Source organism: Antennarius striatus, chromosome 5, assembly GCF_040054535.1.
Source record: "Antennarius striatus isolate MH-2024 chromosome 5, ASM4005453v1, whole genome shotgun sequence".
NCBI lineage: Eukaryota > Metazoa > Chordata > Actinopteri > Lophiiformes > Antennariidae > Antennarius > Antennarius striatus.
In genome coordinates, this window is record NC_090780.1 from 3,506,661 (window position 1) to 3,524,334 (window position 17,674).

Below are 17,674 nucleotides of genomic sequence, written 5' to 3' on the forward strand. Positions count from 1 at the left end.
GAAAACCTGGAGTCCTGCCATCCTTGTGGATGATACTTTGACATGTACCACCTGTCTATGCATTGATGCATGGATAATTTTGGGAATGATCATACATATTTATTATTTCTATCAACAAGGAGTTTTGACCATATTGTCATGAAATGAAGTCAACTTTATTAACTGTATTTGTCACCTGTAGGGGAAATATTGGCAGCTCCTTTAGTGAGACTTGTTCTCTAGCACCTCCAACAGGTCAAATTTAATTTATCCAACAGAAAATATGCACTCAACTAACTCGACCTCACAAGTATTTTTACTACCAATAGTATGAGCATCATGCTATGTTAAACTCAAACTGAACATATTAAACATTACAGCTGCAAAACATCATTATACATTGGCATTAGCACTTAACTCTGAGGATTTGCGTGTTAGAGCTACAGATTTTTATCTAAGCCAAGGTATAGAATTTTAAAAGGAAGACCAAGCTAGTGTTCTAACACATCGCCTCCTTTAAGCAACCAACAATTAACAAATGTGAACAGGAAAGGCAAACTAATAACATTAAATGTCTAACATAACTTGGTATTCGTGATTGATGACACTGGCAGGTCAATATCCAATACCCATTAAACAATGCACATAGTAAACAACAATTGTTTCATTTCTCCAAAAGATAATTAAAACTGAGGCTCTAACTCCTGTATAATGCTGTCTCTTCACATATGAGGGCAATGAATGTCTTATCACTAGAGTGCAGCTCTAATACCCACAACATGTACTTCCCTGCTGCCGATATGCTCTCACGGAACATCATTTCTTCCCGGTTCATAAAATATTCCTGCACCAAACCCTTGTGTTAATCCCTGTGAGGTTTCTGGTTGCCTTATAGTATTATAGGAATTAGATACCCTGGCATGTGAGTCACAAAGGAGCCGTAAAGCCCTGCTGCTGCCACGTTACAGGTGACAGAAGACAGGCTGGTATTCAACTCTGAGGACTGGGTATCTCTTTATGCAGTGAAACGTTGTCGGCCATTGCTGTTGTGCTGTGGCAGCATGGGTTGTTGCCTCAGGAAAATAGTGCATTAATAAATTTTTTAGATTGCAATAGCAATGTTGTCTTCCCCCACTAAAGCAGTTTAATGGTAGTTCTACATTCCTACAAAGAAACCACTGAACTAAAATTATATTTCACTCTCTTGTGTGAAAAGTTTCAGGTAGTTATATCTGGTAACCCATAATTTCCTCCATTACATTAAGGCATAGTTAACCACAGAGAGCATGCTGTGTCACTTTTTTAATCAAACATTAATAATGAATGAATCCGGCTTCACAACTCTTGCCATCCTTGTCCTGATATAAGCCACCCAGGAACCTCCCTGACTAACAACCAACTTCACTTCCTTATAGAAATCTCCTTTTTATTACTGTACTCCAGTCTCAGGTAGCACAGAAAATATTTCATTTCATTACATTTAAAGCTACTCTGTAATTTTATTCTTCAGCTCTGTGTTTGTGTTTCCAGTGGCAACAGGATAAATTGTCAGTCCACTACCTGCCCAGCACCAAATAGCAGGAAATCACCGTTAGCAACTAGTTGTTGAACACAGTAGAGTCGTTAGCAACTAAAGTGTTGGGCATTTCTGTCATGACTTGGCAAAGACCTAATAGTCAGGAAAAGAAAGAGAGCATGTTGGACTGTATGTCAGATGACTGATGTGAATATTAATATTGTTCATTTAGTTAGTAGAATTTTAAATGCTAATGTTAACAGTCCTCTCCAAGGAACCATCACCTTATTGTGGTGGAGAGGTTTGTATGCCCTGAGGATCCTGAGAGCTATGTTATCTGGAGTCCTGTACTCCTGGTAGGGTCACCCAAGGCAAACAGGGCTCAGGTGAAGGGCCAAAGAATGGTTCAGAAGACCCTATGGAAAACAAAGAAGGGAAAAAAGTGACCCTGCCTGGAGAAAGCCCAGGCCACACATCTGGAGCCAGGATTGGACGGAGGGCCTGTCAGTGAGTGCCTGGTGGCCAGGTCTGTCATGGGGCCCAGCTGGGCTCAGCCCGAAAAGGCAACGTGGATTTTTCCCTCCACTGTGGACCCACCACCCACGCGGCAGATCAATTCGGTCAGGTGCGCTGTCATATGGGGGGCAGTGATGACAGGGGGTAACAACGGACCAGACCCAGGCGGCAGAAGCTGGCTTTGGGGACATGGAATGTCACCTCACTGGCGGGGAAGGAGCTGGAGCTTATGCTGGAGGTGGGTCTGGTGGGGCTTACCTCCACGCATAGCCTCGGTTCTGGATCCAAACTCCTGGACACGGGTTGGACCTTGTTTTACTCTGGAGTTGCATCAGGCATGAGATGCAGGGCAGTGCGGGGATACTCACAAGCCCCCCCGGCTGAGCGCCGCTGTGTTGGAGTTTACCCCGGTGGATGAGAGGGTCACCTCCCTATGCCTTAAGGCTGTGGGAGAGAAAAGTCCATAGGCAGCTCATAGTATTTGACCTTCTTGGGATCCCTAAATAGGGTCCTTCTCGGGATCCCTGTAGGGGACGCCATTGTTCTCCTGGGGGACTTCAATGCACAAGTTGGCAATGAGAGAGACACCTGGAAGGGCGTGATTGGGAGGAATAGCCTCCCTGATCTAAACAAGAGCGGTGTTATGTCGTTGGACTTCTGTGCTAGTCATGGATTGTCTATAACTGACACCATATTCAAACACAAGGATGCTCATAAGTGTACCTGGTACCAGAGCACCCTGGGTCGGAGGTCCATGATCAATCTTGTGATTGTATCATCTGACCCTCGAACATGTGTTTTGGACATTCGGGTGAAGAGAGGAGCAGAGCTGTTTCACCTGGTGGGGAGTTGGGTTAGCTTCGTCATCACTTATGTTTGTGATTATCATGGACATGATATTGAGACGTAGTTGTGGTGAGGAGGATTTACAGTTTGGTGGGCTAAGGTTACATCGCTACTTTTTGCAGATGATGTGGTCCTGTTTGCGTCATCGACCTGTGACCTGCAGTACTTGCTGGTCCAGTTTGCAGCCGAGTGTGAAGCAGAGGAGATCAGGATTAGCACCTCCAAATATGAGACCATGGTCCTTAGCACGAAGCCGGTGGACTGCCTTCTCCGTGTGGGGAATGAAGTCCTTCCACAACTGAAGGAGTTTAAGTATCCTGGGGTCCTGCTCACTAGTGAGGGAACAATGGAACGTGAAATTGGACGGAGAATTTGGGAAGTCCCTTTACTGCACTGTTGCCACAAAGATAGAGCTAAGCCGAGAGGCAAAGCTCTCCATCTTCAGTTCAGTCTTCATTTCTACCCTCACCTATGGTCATAAGCAATGGGTCATGACTGAGAGAACGAGATCACTGATACAAGTGGCAGAAATGAGCTTTCTCAAGCGGATAGCTGGTGTCTCCCTTAATGATAGGGTGAGAAACATTGCTATTCACGAGGGGCTCAGACTCGAGTCGCTGCTTCTTCAAAAAGAGTCAGCTGAGGGGGTTTGGGCATCTGGTGCTGATGCCTCCGGGGCGAACACAGAGGTGTTCCTGGCATGTCCAGCAGGGAGGAGACCTCGGGATAGACCCAGGACCAGGTGGAGGGATTATATCTCAACACTGGCCTGATAACGCCTTGGGATCCCTCAGCTAGTGCTGGTGAATGTGCCTGGAGAAAGGGAAGTTTGGGGCACCCTGTTGAAGCTGCTGCCCCTGCGACCTGACTAAGGATAAGCGGAAGAAGATGGATGAATGGATGGATGGATGGATGGATGGATGGATGGATGGATGGATGGATGGATGGATGATAATAGAGTTTGTATGTTCTCCCTGTGCTTGTGTGAGTTCTCTGTCAGGGTTCTCTGGAATCCTCCCACCTCCAAAAACATGCGGCTTAGGTGAATTGGTCACATCAAATTGTTCATAGGTGAGAGCGTTAGTGGTTGTTTGTCTTTCGTGTGGACCCACAATGAACTGGCATCTCATCAGGGGTGTACCCCATTTGCCCATGGCCAGCTGAGATAGGCTCCGGCAGAGGTGGATAAGAAGCTGCATTGTCTTATAGAAAATGGATGGATGGATGGATGGCTGGATGGACGGACGGATGGATGGAAGATATCCGTCTTTCACTACGGAGCGAAAAGGAAGATGATCATCCTCATCAAGAAGATGAGTGAATCTAAAAAACAATATGTAGAGCATCCATAAATTACAACGACATGCACAATAACAGCAAGTATACTGTACGCTGTTAGAGCTTTTGCAAGGAAGTTGTTCTTAAAAGGAATGGATGATAACTTAAAGCATTCACCTTGGGTCTTCTGAATTTGTTCAGTTTGGTCTTTTGTAATGATGTATCTTTTATTGATTTTTGTTCTGTTTGGTTTCTTTTACCATCTTCCTCATCGAACTAGTGAGCAGGCTTCACTCATCTCTAAATGACTGACAGACACAACAGAGATAACATCCATGCTGTAAAGGATCAGACAAATTCTATAAGGCAGGAAGCTCTCTAGGGCAGCTCATGTAGATTACCCTGACAGCCCACAATGAATTTGAGACACTCAGTGGTGGAATTTTCTGACATACAGTACATTTACTAAAGTTCATTATTTTTCTCTTTTTTTTGTGCAGTCAAACAATTCCACTCAGAGAATTGTTACATGAGCCGACATTTGTATAGTCACAGGTTACTTTTTGTGGTTTAGAGGCTTCCTTTATCTGGTTTGTCGTATTTAAGATGTCTGCAGTATGTACTAATGTACTATCGGCTCTTCCTTATCTCACAGGGTTTTATTTCAGACTTGTATATTTGTACATGATCTATGTTTGTTGCCCATACTTATGTAATAATTTACCTTTTGGTTGTAATGGAGTATTTTGGCAGTGCTATTTTGGTACGGTCATTCAAGGACCTGGATACACTTCATTAAACAAACACATGCAGAGCTCACCATCTATCTTTATAGGAACCCAAGCAGCATCATTTGCACACCAATGGTGATGCTTTGTTCAAGGCGAGAGTCCTCTCGTCATCGAGAGATCACTGCATACATAATGAATGAGTGCAAGGGGACACATTCACCAGAACATAGAGCCCTTGCCTTCCTTCTGCTGCTGAACACAGTGTCTATGTTGGACTGCTTGTTAAGCACATATGAGTGTCCCCCGTGTTTCACCAAGATTTAATGGTCTTAAATGAATACCTATCGTTTTAATCATCCAGATAAAATGGTGTTTCATAGCAGCTGTGATAAAATCACTGGGAACATACATTAATAAACCGATAAGCATTAAAAGAGGTGAATTATTTGTAGCAGAGCGAGCAGAAGGAGAGTTATAAGAGGGAGGAGGAAAGGTAAAAGGCGGTTTACAGGTCAGAATAGAATGCGCAGGAATGGAGGCATCATGGATCTGTTGTTCTTGTTGTGTGCACAATATCTGGGTTGGCAGTGGAATAGAGGAAGAGAGAGCCTGGGCCTGCGATGATGATAAAATATTAACTCAAACAGGATATTTAAAGCCTCTGACATTCTTTCCTTCGTCGACATGTTGGAAATTGCCTCCAACAGATGTAGCCGGCAGCAAGGGTGCAGTTTTCATGCTATGTCAAGTTACCACGAGAAATCAAAGGTCTGGTGGACCAATGTTAGGATTTCCTATGTTAGGGAATTCAATGTTTGGGTAACCGACAACGCTGCATATACATTTTGTCATCACATGAGTATCAGTAAATTTAAATGCAATGGAGAGTGGAGTGATTTCTTTGTTGATTTCAGTCTTTTGCACCCGTTAGAAACTCCCATTAAACAGCGTCTGTCATGTTCCTGTATGTTCGTGATCTGTGGTGAGTTAAAGGACATTTAGGTGTTCCTCATTTGGCCAGGCCTGACTTCAAATACAAATGCTGGGGTAAATAAAATTAGGACTACATCTGAAATAATTTCATGGTAAAGGAAGAAACAGCTAGCTTAGCTATCTCCAACCATTAAATATATCTTCCTATCAGCTCCTCTGATCTTTAATTATATTGACCAGTCAGAACAGAAATGTGCAAAACTGTGGATCATCTGTCACCATCTGGTACAGTTCGCCAGCTAGCCCTTTTCCACTCTTTATGCATAGCTACACATTTTCCCATTAGCATCATGGGGATTGATCTTGTCTTATATATGCAGCTCATGGAGTGAAAAGAAGAAGAGATGCTCATTTGTCAGGTATAAAACACCATCAGAGGAAAAAGTGGGTATTAGTAATAGTTTACATCTATTTACAATTAAGAAATAAATTATTAACCTGTAAAAAAAAAACCTTGAACACCGTAAGCCCAGCATCCTCAGCACTGGTGTCTTTCATTCATAAATGTCACCACACTAAAATGCTCTCTGTGGGGTACTGACAGCTGTAGGGCTCTTAAACATGACCCTAGCTTCATTTACACTTCGTATATCATTGTGTCAGATGACACAGAATGGCCAACACATGTCCATTATGTAGATCACATACCCTTCTACCACCAAGATGACTCCCAGCACTGATCACTCCCTCCCCATGTCAGGTAAGAGGGCCATCATGTCCTGCACAAACACCACCTTAAAGCTTAGTGAGACCTATAGCCTGATAATCACTGGTTTCCTGTGACCTCTGTGACATTTGTTTTTATTTAGCCCACACTGTCATTGTGATAAAGCGGATTTTCTCTACTTTCCATACTAATATGTTTTTTTTTTTTCAAATGATTCCATGTGTCCCATGAGCTCAGGCGCATCTGTCCATCATTTTTTCTTTAACAGGTTCACTGCTCCATGTGATAGCGTATACAGTTTACTGACCTTATTCCTATTTGTCACACACACATGGCTAGATGAGGGTGTACTTGTGCACTGGTGAGTATGTTTGTTTTCAAACCTCATGTGGCCATCACACAGTACGAGTGTATTGACCCTCCATATGACTCTGGACGGATGGGATGTGGACATGTGTTCTATTGTATCTGGAAACCCAACACTACTGTTACTTATCTCTCCACCAGAAAAGACTCAGTTACTGATTAGACCAATGAAAATCTACACAGAACGTCTGCAGCAGTACAAAGTAATTAAGCCTTGGGTGGCATTTCCAATGCATGTCACTTTACATTGAAACCGCATCATATTTCAAAGTGATGTTCTGTATGTTAAGCAGTCTTTTGTCAGGTATTTTCTTTCATATTAAGATAAAAATAATGCAGGATAACAGAAATGCAGTATAATGAAATTCTGAACCTGTGTGTTCTTATGGCCCATCAACGTTTTTTCATTCTGATATTCTTTATTTAAACAACTTTAATTAATCTAATGTTGCTCACAGGATTATTTGACATAACAGAATATATGGCCTATTTCAGTGTTCATTAATAATTATGACCAGTGCAATGGAGTCAGTTATTGTAATTAGATTTATTTTGTAAATTTACTAGATATTACCTATGAATTGCTGTTATCATATAACGTATTGGTGAATAATAATAAAATAAAACACATAAATAAATATAGAAATTGCTAAAAATATGGGATGAAAAAAAGTGCTTTTGAAAGAATCCCACTGAACGTATAAAGAGCAATGTCTGCTTTCCAGAAAATTGGAATCAGAATTTCATAAATATCTGAAAGGGAGAAGATAATTTAAGTTCCAAGTAAGAAATAATATGATTGAAAACCCTAAGTAGAAAGGAAAACAAATAAACCCCCCCCAAAAAAACCATCAGCACTCATCAGTTACGTAATGTGTACTCTCAGGAAATCTCCTCAATCACTGATTTCAATCTTTCTTGTATCTCTTGCTGCGATTTCCACAGCATCACCCCTAGAGGGCACTCCTGCCTTCTGCTTTGTTTCTGCCTTTACCTTCCTCCCCTTCACACTTAACCCCCCCCCCCCCCCCCCCCAAAAAAAAACCCAAGATAACAAGTAAAGGTGAATAACCATCTCCATTATTCAAATCTCAATTTAGAGTCTGAACACTAAAACGGTGTCACTGCTGCCATATGATGAAGAGCAACTCTGTTACTGTAGAACATGTCAGGTGAGGACAGGGAGTTAATGAGTGGAAGAAGCCAAACTCCTTGTCTTTACTGGGTGAGGTCTGGTGCCAGGACAGTCCTGCTGGATTAGCACTACATCCCATGGCGATTGTCTCCTTATTACAAGCCGGTATGCACAGTTCAAGCATGTACAACTGCTCGTTCTTGCTCCTGTGGGCACAGCACTGTGACAAACAACACACACCCACACACGCTTCTCCCTAACAACAGGGACGATGTTGTGGAAAGCGCTGGCAACCTGCAGCAGGCCCGTGTTCCTGCCACCTGCCTCTCGCTGTTTGCCCTGGATTCAGCAGAGAGAGCTGCAGGGTGCAGCGCAGCATCTCCAGATGAAAGCAAGACGAACAACTACGGCTGTAGATGTAGCTACAGCACCGAGGCCCCCGAGTGTTTCAGCTCGCTGGGCAGGGTGGACTAAAGATAGCAGAAAACCAAAGTCAGCCGCCTTTAGAATAACAGCAGGTGTGAGAGTGAGAGGTGATGAAAGGTTATTCAGAAGAACACACCGCCTGAGGGTCACACCTCGTGTTGGAATACCTCAAACTGCAGAAGCAGAATTTATAAATTTGGTGAAATAACCATCAAAAATAAATCAATTTATTCTATAGGATATATAGTAATTAAAGAGTGTCATTATGGCTTGTGATTCATGGAAGTCAGGTTTGTACTACCATCAAAAGTTAACCGTGAAACACTTTGCTTTTCCCCTCCTCTGCCAGCTCCTTTCTACCCTTTTCTTTGTCTCCTCCTCAGCTCACGTTTTCTCCTCCTCTTCCTCCTCCTCCTCCTCCTCTCTCCATCACCACAAAATGCTATTAATAGAACACACTGCTCTCTCTTTTAAACTGCAGGGACCATATACTGTGCTCTTAAATGGAGAGAAGAAACTGAATATACCAGGAGACATTTGAAAATGTCTTCTACGCTGCTCACGGCTACAAAGACTGGATGTCCTAAGAATAACAACAAAGAGGCCTCGCGTCGATTTATGGCATTCTTTATCAGTACAGGTGTTGTTAATCTAAAATAAGCTCCTTAAATCATTTGCTAAATAAATATATTGCCACAATAAAGAACATGATGTGATCATCCTCATTTTTAACAAATTAATACAGTAATGACACACAAGATATAATACATGGATCTTACTCAATCATCCATTAGAATTTATTTACATTATTCTGTCACATTTCATTTCATAGAAAGAAAATCCATTGTCCACTGCACCAGTGTTGATGAATGTCTTCAGGCCTCTATGATACGTGGGGTAAATGGGTGGGGGGTCAACATCTGTAGATATAGTTGCATTAGATACCACACTATCAGATGCTGGGGTCAAATGAAAGACAAAACTTCCATCCTCTAACACAAACATGCATACAGATTGCATATTGATCATTGTGTGTCCTTTGTGTGTGTAACTGTTTTTGTTTTTTTTAATAGCAGCCTAAGCCTTCCCTTAAAGAACTGACACCATGGAGTGATAACAATCCCTAAAGATCAGAAAGCTCTTATTTACATATAACTGAGTGGGTAGCAGCAGAATAAAGCCAACTTGTCTTCTTCTTAAAGGGTCACATCAAAAGCCAAGCCAGCTCGCGGGATCAACGTTAATGAGTCGGATGAAACACAAGAAAACGACTTAAATTTTCTTAACTAGCGGACAATTATCATTCTGTGCATAGATTTCTCAGCGTCGTCACTGGGGCACCGTTCTCCTGGATTAACTTTGCTGGTGGATCCCTCAGCAGGTGAGCTGTGACATTTTTCGAAGTTGCAGTGCTTCTTATAAAACAATACGAGATCATTCAAATTGAATTTGTTGCCATGAAATAAATTTTTTCTACAGATTAAATCTGCAGGTGGACAGATGTACTCCAGTACGAGTTGCCACAGTGAATTCAGCTGAGGTACAGCAGTGTTCCTAATTTCACACATGGTAGATAAATGTTGCAGTGCCTGCAGCATTTATCAGAAATAGCTGTCCGGAAAATGTAATGAAGACAGTATGATGCACTGCATTTACATACATAGACAATTATTTTTGGTAAGACTGTGGGTTTTTTTTTTCCACATATGCATGTATGCAAAAGGATGTCCCATAAATGCAGCTATACAAGTGGGCCAGTCCAACATTCAGCAGTTTGCTCTCTTTCTTGGGTATATACATACACCCAAACACAGACAAAACCTCCATAGCTCTACATCAGTACTCAACAGATAACAAGGTTGTATAAAAGTAAATTATGTCTAAAAAAAGAAAGAAAAGAAAATATCTGTTCTCCACTGTGACAGCTCTATCAAAATGATTATGGAATATTGCTGAAAATGGTTTAATCTGGCCCTACCTCCACATTTATGCTACTTTAGACCCCAAATACAACAGCTCCAGTTTATTGCTAAAAAAAATAAATTAAAAAAGATATTAAAAAAACTTTAATAGTACATGAAAATAGACATGCGTCTGGAGTTGATGTCAGAAGCATGATACCAGACATTTACTTGAGGAATTCTGACAACATATTGGTAGGCATTGCAAAAAAAATAGCCTTTTTTTGCAGGTTGAGGACTAGTAAGCATGATGAAGCCTTATAAATAACTAAGACAGATTTACAGTGCTTATGAACCTTTTCACCATTTTGATTGTAACATAAAAAAGAAGGATAGTGCAAGAAACCCAGACATGCAATCACATCAGTCCCTTGGTTAGACAGTATCTGATACACTGCTGCTAATTATCACATCCCATATTGATGTTTCTACCTTTTACCGTTACCTTGGCAGTGATGAGCAAACTGTGATGAATCTCAGCTGGACACAATCCCAAAACCAGAATCTAAACCACATTTAATCCCAACTTTTAAAGATGTAATGAGATCCTCTCAACAACACTTTAAATTTCAAATCCGAGCAATTTAACCCGAATGAAAACGTCTTTTCTTTTAACAACCATTTCACAGAAGGTAAAGCTTTGCTGTTTTAAATCAACACGTTTGATGTTTCTGGAAAAGTCACAAGTGAAGTGAATTATTTCAAAAAACACACTTTCAGGCTTTTTTTTTTGGTTTTGTTTCTCTGGTCGGGGTCCGAAAACAAAATAACAAGAAAACACTGCTAAGGACAATTATCTTCATGATTAAAATAAGTTTGTGTGTGGAAAGGTTTTTGCTTTCTCTTAAACATAGCTATTTTCTCCAATAAAAGTATATGTGTACTGTACTTTTTATATATAAATATGTATAAGAAAGTAATTTGTCTACTGTACTATAATCATTATGCTCTTTCAGTCTATGACGCTGCTTCTTTGAGAATAAAATGCATGCTTCTAGGAATGTTTTTCAGGACATGCAACAGTAGGAAAGTAGTGTGAACCCAGATAGAAGGCAGTTTGAGGGAAGCATTATTCCTTAAAAGTAACTATTTTGATCTTGCGGATGTGATTATGTACCAAAATTGTAAAAAATAATAATAATAAAATAAAATTATTGCAAGTCTATAACATCTGCAACTGGAATTATTGGTCAAAACTAGAGTGTGACTGATTGCCTGTGATACATTTAAAGTTTAACAGCAATGATTCTACATGGAATGTTAGAATTCACTAGGACACCAAATTCTGTATGTTTCAGATTTGGCCTTACAATAACCCCTTAAGACAAACACAATTAACACAATTAAGTTCTTTTGTTTAGCAACCTGCAAGCATCCTTAAAAAAGTATGGACTCCCACAGAAGGCAGTGTAGACATAAATATACAGTGGTGTGATGTAGCAAGTGGCAGTCAGTCAAGAAACGTGGAAATTCTCATTCAGATAAAAATATCATGCAATAATCTACCACCTATGTTTACTACTAACTTACCTACATACCGGGTAACGGTTAAGCCAAAGTTAACCTACCGATCTATGTGAATAAGTACTCTGTGTGTTTGTGTTTGTGTGTGTGTCTGTGTAAGAGAGAGAGAACTGTGTAAAACAAACCAAACAAGAATAAACATTCAAGCTGTCCTCAACTCTCCGCTGTAAGACCAGTTTTGGGTGAATGCAAGGGGGGAAGCTCGCATTGCAATACATACAGTACATGTAAGACCAAAGCAGTGAAAAGTCAAGGCCATTGTCAGTCATTCATCAGATACTGATACCCGCTAGGAAAGGAAGGTGTCAAACCACAAGCTTAGCCGATGGCTGTCATTCATCCTTGAAATAAAGCGATGTACTTAACCACCAACCTCGTCACAAATCACCCACTGGGCATAGCAGCGCGGGGGTTGGCTTTGCCTTATGCTCACACATCCTCTTATTTCTAAATGGTGAAGCATAAGACTGTTTAGTTTCATTGGCTCCTGGAAGCAGCATATGTAACGCACAAGTGGGGCTGTTCGTAAAGCGCATGGCAGAGCGGTGTGCCATGAGAAATGAGGGCCAAGGGAAAGGGAATAAAACAAAGTCTGTGCTTGTAGTTTTGTTCGTTCGGTTTTTTTTTCTCGAAAGCCATAATTTCAGTTTTTTTTCTGCTTGTTGAGTTTCACCCTGCTATACTTTTTTTTATCACTACTCAGTTGTGAGAAGGGAAACTCTTATTTTTTCTTTTCTTTTTTTTCCAACAACCACATGATATCAACTCCATGCAGAAATGCAAAGTTTTAAATTTTACCCTGATAGTTGTCAGGAGATTTAAGGGCAAGCAGTAAAGTGTAAACACACAATAAGCAGAGTGAGCTAGTGGTCTTTGTAATGCCCCCCTTCCCCCTCTACACTAAACATCCTGAATTCTATTGCCTTGATTTTTCCAGGACATGTGAGGTGGGAGGTTGTACGGCTTTCCCATCCAGGTGCTCAACTCCACATTTCCTGCAAACCAGCAGAGGACTACACGTCTGTGAGCATTTTGGTGATGTTGACATAGTTTGTGTTTGCCAGTGTGCAGTTGGCCGTCTTAAGGTTCTCTTCTTGGAAGTCCTCGTTGCTGTTGTTCACAGCCTCCTGGATCTCCATATAGTCTGACTTACTGATGGTGGAGCCGCTCCGGCTCTTCTTCAGCTCCTCGGCCGAATCGGCTTTGGCCACGTTGACCTGCAGGTACTGCGCCTGTTCCTCACCCTCAGTTTCACGGTGGTAGAAATAGTTGAAGTTGGACACAATCACAGGCACAGGCAAGGCAATGGTCAGCACACCGGCAATGGCACAGAGGGAGCCCACGATCTTGCCACCAATCGTAGTTGGGACCATGTCACCGTAACCGACCGTCGTCATGGACACTACGGCCCACCAAAACGCATCTGGGATGCTCTCAAACTGGGATTCTGGCTCGTCCGCCTCGGCGAAGTAGACAGCGCTTGAGAAAAGGATGACCCCAATGAACAGGAAGAAGATGAGCAGGCCTAGCTCTCTCATGCTAGCTTTCAGGGTCTGACCCAAAATCTGAAGCCCTTTAGAGTGACGTGAGAGCTTGAAAATTCTAAAGACTCGCACTAAGCGGATGACCCTGAGAATGGCTAAAGACATGGCTTGCTGACCTGCTTGACCATCCTCCGGACTGTCTGCTAGCTCCGTACCAAGAGTGATGAAGTAAGGGATGATAGCGACAATATCGATAATGTTCATTATGTTACCAAAAAAGCCTGCTTTGCTAGGGCAAGCAAAAAAACGCACTAAAAACTCAAAGGAGAACCATATGATGCAAAGAGTCTCCAGGATAAAGAAGGGGTCGGTGAAGTAAGTCGATGTATAGCTGATGATCGTGGTGTTGGTCTCAGGTGAAAAAACTTTTGCGTGAGACTTGTGCATATCGTCTTCGTCGTTACGGAAAATGGGGAGAGTCTCGAGGCAGAAGCTGACAATGGATATCAGGATGACCATGACAGAGATGATAGCGATAATCCTAGCAGGACCGGAGCTCTCTGGGTACTCGAACAGTAGCCACACCTGTCTTTGAAACTCGTTATCAGGAAGGGGCCGCTCCTCCTCCTTGATAAAACCCTCATCTTCTCTGAACATCTCGATGGCTTCCTCTCCCAGCTCATAGAAGCGAATTTCCTCTGAGAAAATATCAAGGGTGACATTGACCGGCCTTCTTAGCCGCCCCCCAGATTGGTAATAATACAGTATGGCATCAAAGCTGGGTCTGTTCCTGTCGAAAAAGTACTCGTTCCTCAACGGGTCGAAGTACCTCATCCTCTTTTTGGGGTCGCCAAGCAGAGTTTCTGGGAACTGAGAGAGGGTTTTAAGTTGCGTCTCAAAGCGCAGTCCTGAGATGTTGATGACCACCCTCTCACAACACTCATGGTCAGCCTCCGGGTCGTAGTCCTGCGGGTTCCCCGGGTGCGCGGCTGCCTCGTCAGAGGGGTCGCCTGTGGCAACAGTCATTCTGCAGGGGGAGGACGCCTGCACTTTTCAGTGAGTCCAGGTCCTGCAGCCTGGATAACTGCAGGCAGGGGCCAGAAGAGGGAGGGGGCTCAACACTGTACAGACCTGACGGCCACAGGATGTCACCTAGGATCCGACTACATGTAGGACAGATAAAGCACAGACGGACAACAAGGTCAGGTAACCTGAAACATGATTCAGCATTCGATTGTTCTGCCAATCAGTCCACAGATGTCAAGAATCTGCCCTAGCATGCAGGGCAGAGGATGAAAATGTGGTCACACAGAGTTTCATAACATTTGATGGTTTCAAGTTATTTGATGAAAATGCAAAAATGAATCAGCTGATGAAATGTGACACTGACACTCCTGCTCCTGACTGGAGCCAATTAATATGCAAACAAACCATATTGCGTATTTAAATACTTCAATGCAGGTAAACTCAGGGGCTGACAGGCATAAATAACACTCAGAAGCTCATAAAAGGCACTTATCTGCTGCAATGGACAGCATACACGGACATAAATGGGACTACCTATTGCGGTGAAGCCATGCATGAATATGGCAATGCAGCAGGCTCCAAATTCATACAGACAGGATATCATAGCAAACCACTGCAGTCTAAAAACACAAATGTACGGGGGGGTTTTCAGAGTTACCGCTGCACCCAAACTAACTCAACAAATGCTTCCCATTAATTGACTTCTGTTTAGTTTTATTGGAGCATTTTTAGACTTCAAATGGTGCCTGTCTGTGAAATATTCAAAAACATCTATAAATAATTTATCCATAGAAGGAAATAGGTTCCAAGAGAGAGAGAAAAAAAACAGTTTCTCTTGTCTGCATCATCTCCACTCACAGGAGCACAGTTACAACAAATGGAATCTTTATGAAACCAACAAATATCTAACGGTAGGCTCACTCTTCACATTTTCCATTAAAGTACAAATCAGACATTGAGTGTAACGATAGCAGGACTTTAAAACACACATAATGGAGATCACTGTGGGCAGGATGCTCTATCTTGATAACACACATACCTGCAGACATGTTTTTCAGCTGTGCTGTGAGGTGATGCTCCTGCTGGACAGTCGCACCGGGATGGTGAACAAACCAGCTGCGGCGATCAGGTCTCCAATCACCGGGGTAGGGGTGGGGGTGGGGGAGGGAAATAATGTCCAATTTGGGGGAAGCTGATGGTCTTCACTTCATGTTGTCCACAGCATCCTTGCCGCGTTCACCGGGTACAGTACAGTGTGTGCGGGTGTGTCCTCCCTCTCTCCTCCCCGACTCCTTTCTTTCGGGTAAGCTGTCGTGGGATGGCGATGGACAAAAAGGGAGGAGGGAACCGATTCGAGGAGGTGGCGGTGCTTCCCTCAATAAGCAAAGGTGCTGGGATCAGCAGAATGATCCGCCTCTACTGTTGCCCTGCATGACAGCCGCAAAGGTAGAAGATCCAGATCCAGATCCTGATCCTGATCGTGATCCTGATCAGAGAGACAACATCTGTAAAAGGAAGAGGCAAAGGCGGAGCGCAAAGGAGGCTGAAAGCTTCAAAAATAATCTTATGAACAGGCTTTAACAGTGAGACGCCTCCTGGTATAAACGAATCCCCTTTTTTTTTTTCATTTCAGCATGCGACCAACCTGAAAATGTCCTCTGATAATTAATATGTTTATTTCTGATTCGGTGACGCGTTCGTCGCGTAAAACATCATCGCGCCAGGAATCCGTTGATCTGCTCGGGAACAGTCAAGTGCGCGAAGACAGTTCCGAGTCTCCTAATTGCCTACATGGTGAGCAGAGCAGCGGCTTCAGACGCTGACTTGAGACGACATGCATGAGAGAGTCTCCCTACGTAGATTACGCAATTACCCACAGCTCGAATCCCACGCGCAAAGAGAGCGGTCTTTAATTGGGCGCGTAAATCCGCAGGTGTTGAGAGGTTTAAGGGTTTGGTTTTGTTTTTTTCGTGGGAGAAAGATTTTTTTTTTGGGTGTGATAATTCTGCAGCCAGCAGTGGCAGCTGGGCTGGTTTATAAAGCGTAGGCAAACCTGCATTCGGGCACTGCCATGCATACTAAGAGACGCGCTGGAGATGGAGAAGCGACGGTGTCTCCATGCGCACTGGACTCCACCAGTCCTGACTTTATCTGCAGTGTGGGCAGTTTAAAGGGATCTGCTAAAAAAAACCACTGCTGATGCTCAGGTGGCTTCATCTTTTGACTGCAAAGGCCACATTTAGGAGATTAACCATGACATTAAACTCATTTTGTCCCCTTTTACAAGAATCAGACAGTTGAGTGTCCAGATGTGTTCTTAAAGCAGGTAAAATGAAATTGTCCTGCAAACATTCAACCTCAAATACATGTGTGAGCAAACAACTTTGTCATTCTTATCATAATGAGTTTTCTTAGATTAAATTACAACATCAACCTAATTTCTAAAGTCACTTTCTGCCTTGTTATTTTTCTCCCAGCTGTTATATTGGTAACCTTTCCTGGCAACACACCTTATTAATTATAGATAGGTGGGTGACTGAAATAGAACAAAACCTCATCTTTGTGCTTCGCTATGTTCAGAAGAAAGAACAAACTGATCAATAATCAATCCTCTCCTCTCAATATCAGTTCCTTTGCTGGGAATAGAAGCATGGTGGCCAGAAATAACCCTCGGAGAAGCCAAAGGTCAGCAGGAATCACTTGGTTGTTGTTGTGGGGGGGGGGGGTGATTTGTGTGGGGCCCATCCCTTCTGTCAGTCTGCCTGCCTGCTGCCACACATTTGAATACCTCTCACTATCTCTTAATGGCTTTCCCAGGTTCCTCATGACAGCGGAGTCATTATTTATGAGGCGGGGGCCGTTACAAAGACCGTTAATGCGGGCTCCAAAGCTCAGTTCACTTTGCATTATCCGGCTTGCTTTAATTAAACGTGAAGGGTCCCAGAGCTCTAAATGATCCGTGTGTTTCAATCATATGGGGAGGTGAAAATGGGTTCCGCAACTCGGCCAATGAGGGTATCAGTGATGAATTTGTTTTCAAGAGGTATTGATTTCAGGGCTCGTCTCCATCGGATGTTGGTTTGGCTCCTGAACGAGGAGAAGAGGAAATGAACTTGAGGACTGTGGATATAATCACTGAGCACCAGTGTGAACAACCTGACTGTACAGAGTGACAAACGGAAGCTTCTTTAATGTAACATTAAGGACATTTTGGGTTATCGCCAAT

At 42.7% G+C, this 17,674-nt stretch overlaps 1 protein-coding gene across 1 annotated transcript; it reads right to left on the reverse strand.

Annotated features, from left to right (window-relative positions):
- Positions 1-12,951: 12,951 nt before the first annotated feature.
- On the reverse strand, positions 12,952-14,448 carry LOC137595452 (potassium voltage-gated channel subfamily A member 2). The gene has a single exon (XM_068315579.1). The coding sequence runs from the start codon at positions 14,446-14,448 to the stop codon at positions 12,952-12,954; it is 1,497 nt and encodes a 498-aa protein (XP_068171680.1).
- Positions 14,449-17,674: the final 3,226 nt, after the last annotated feature.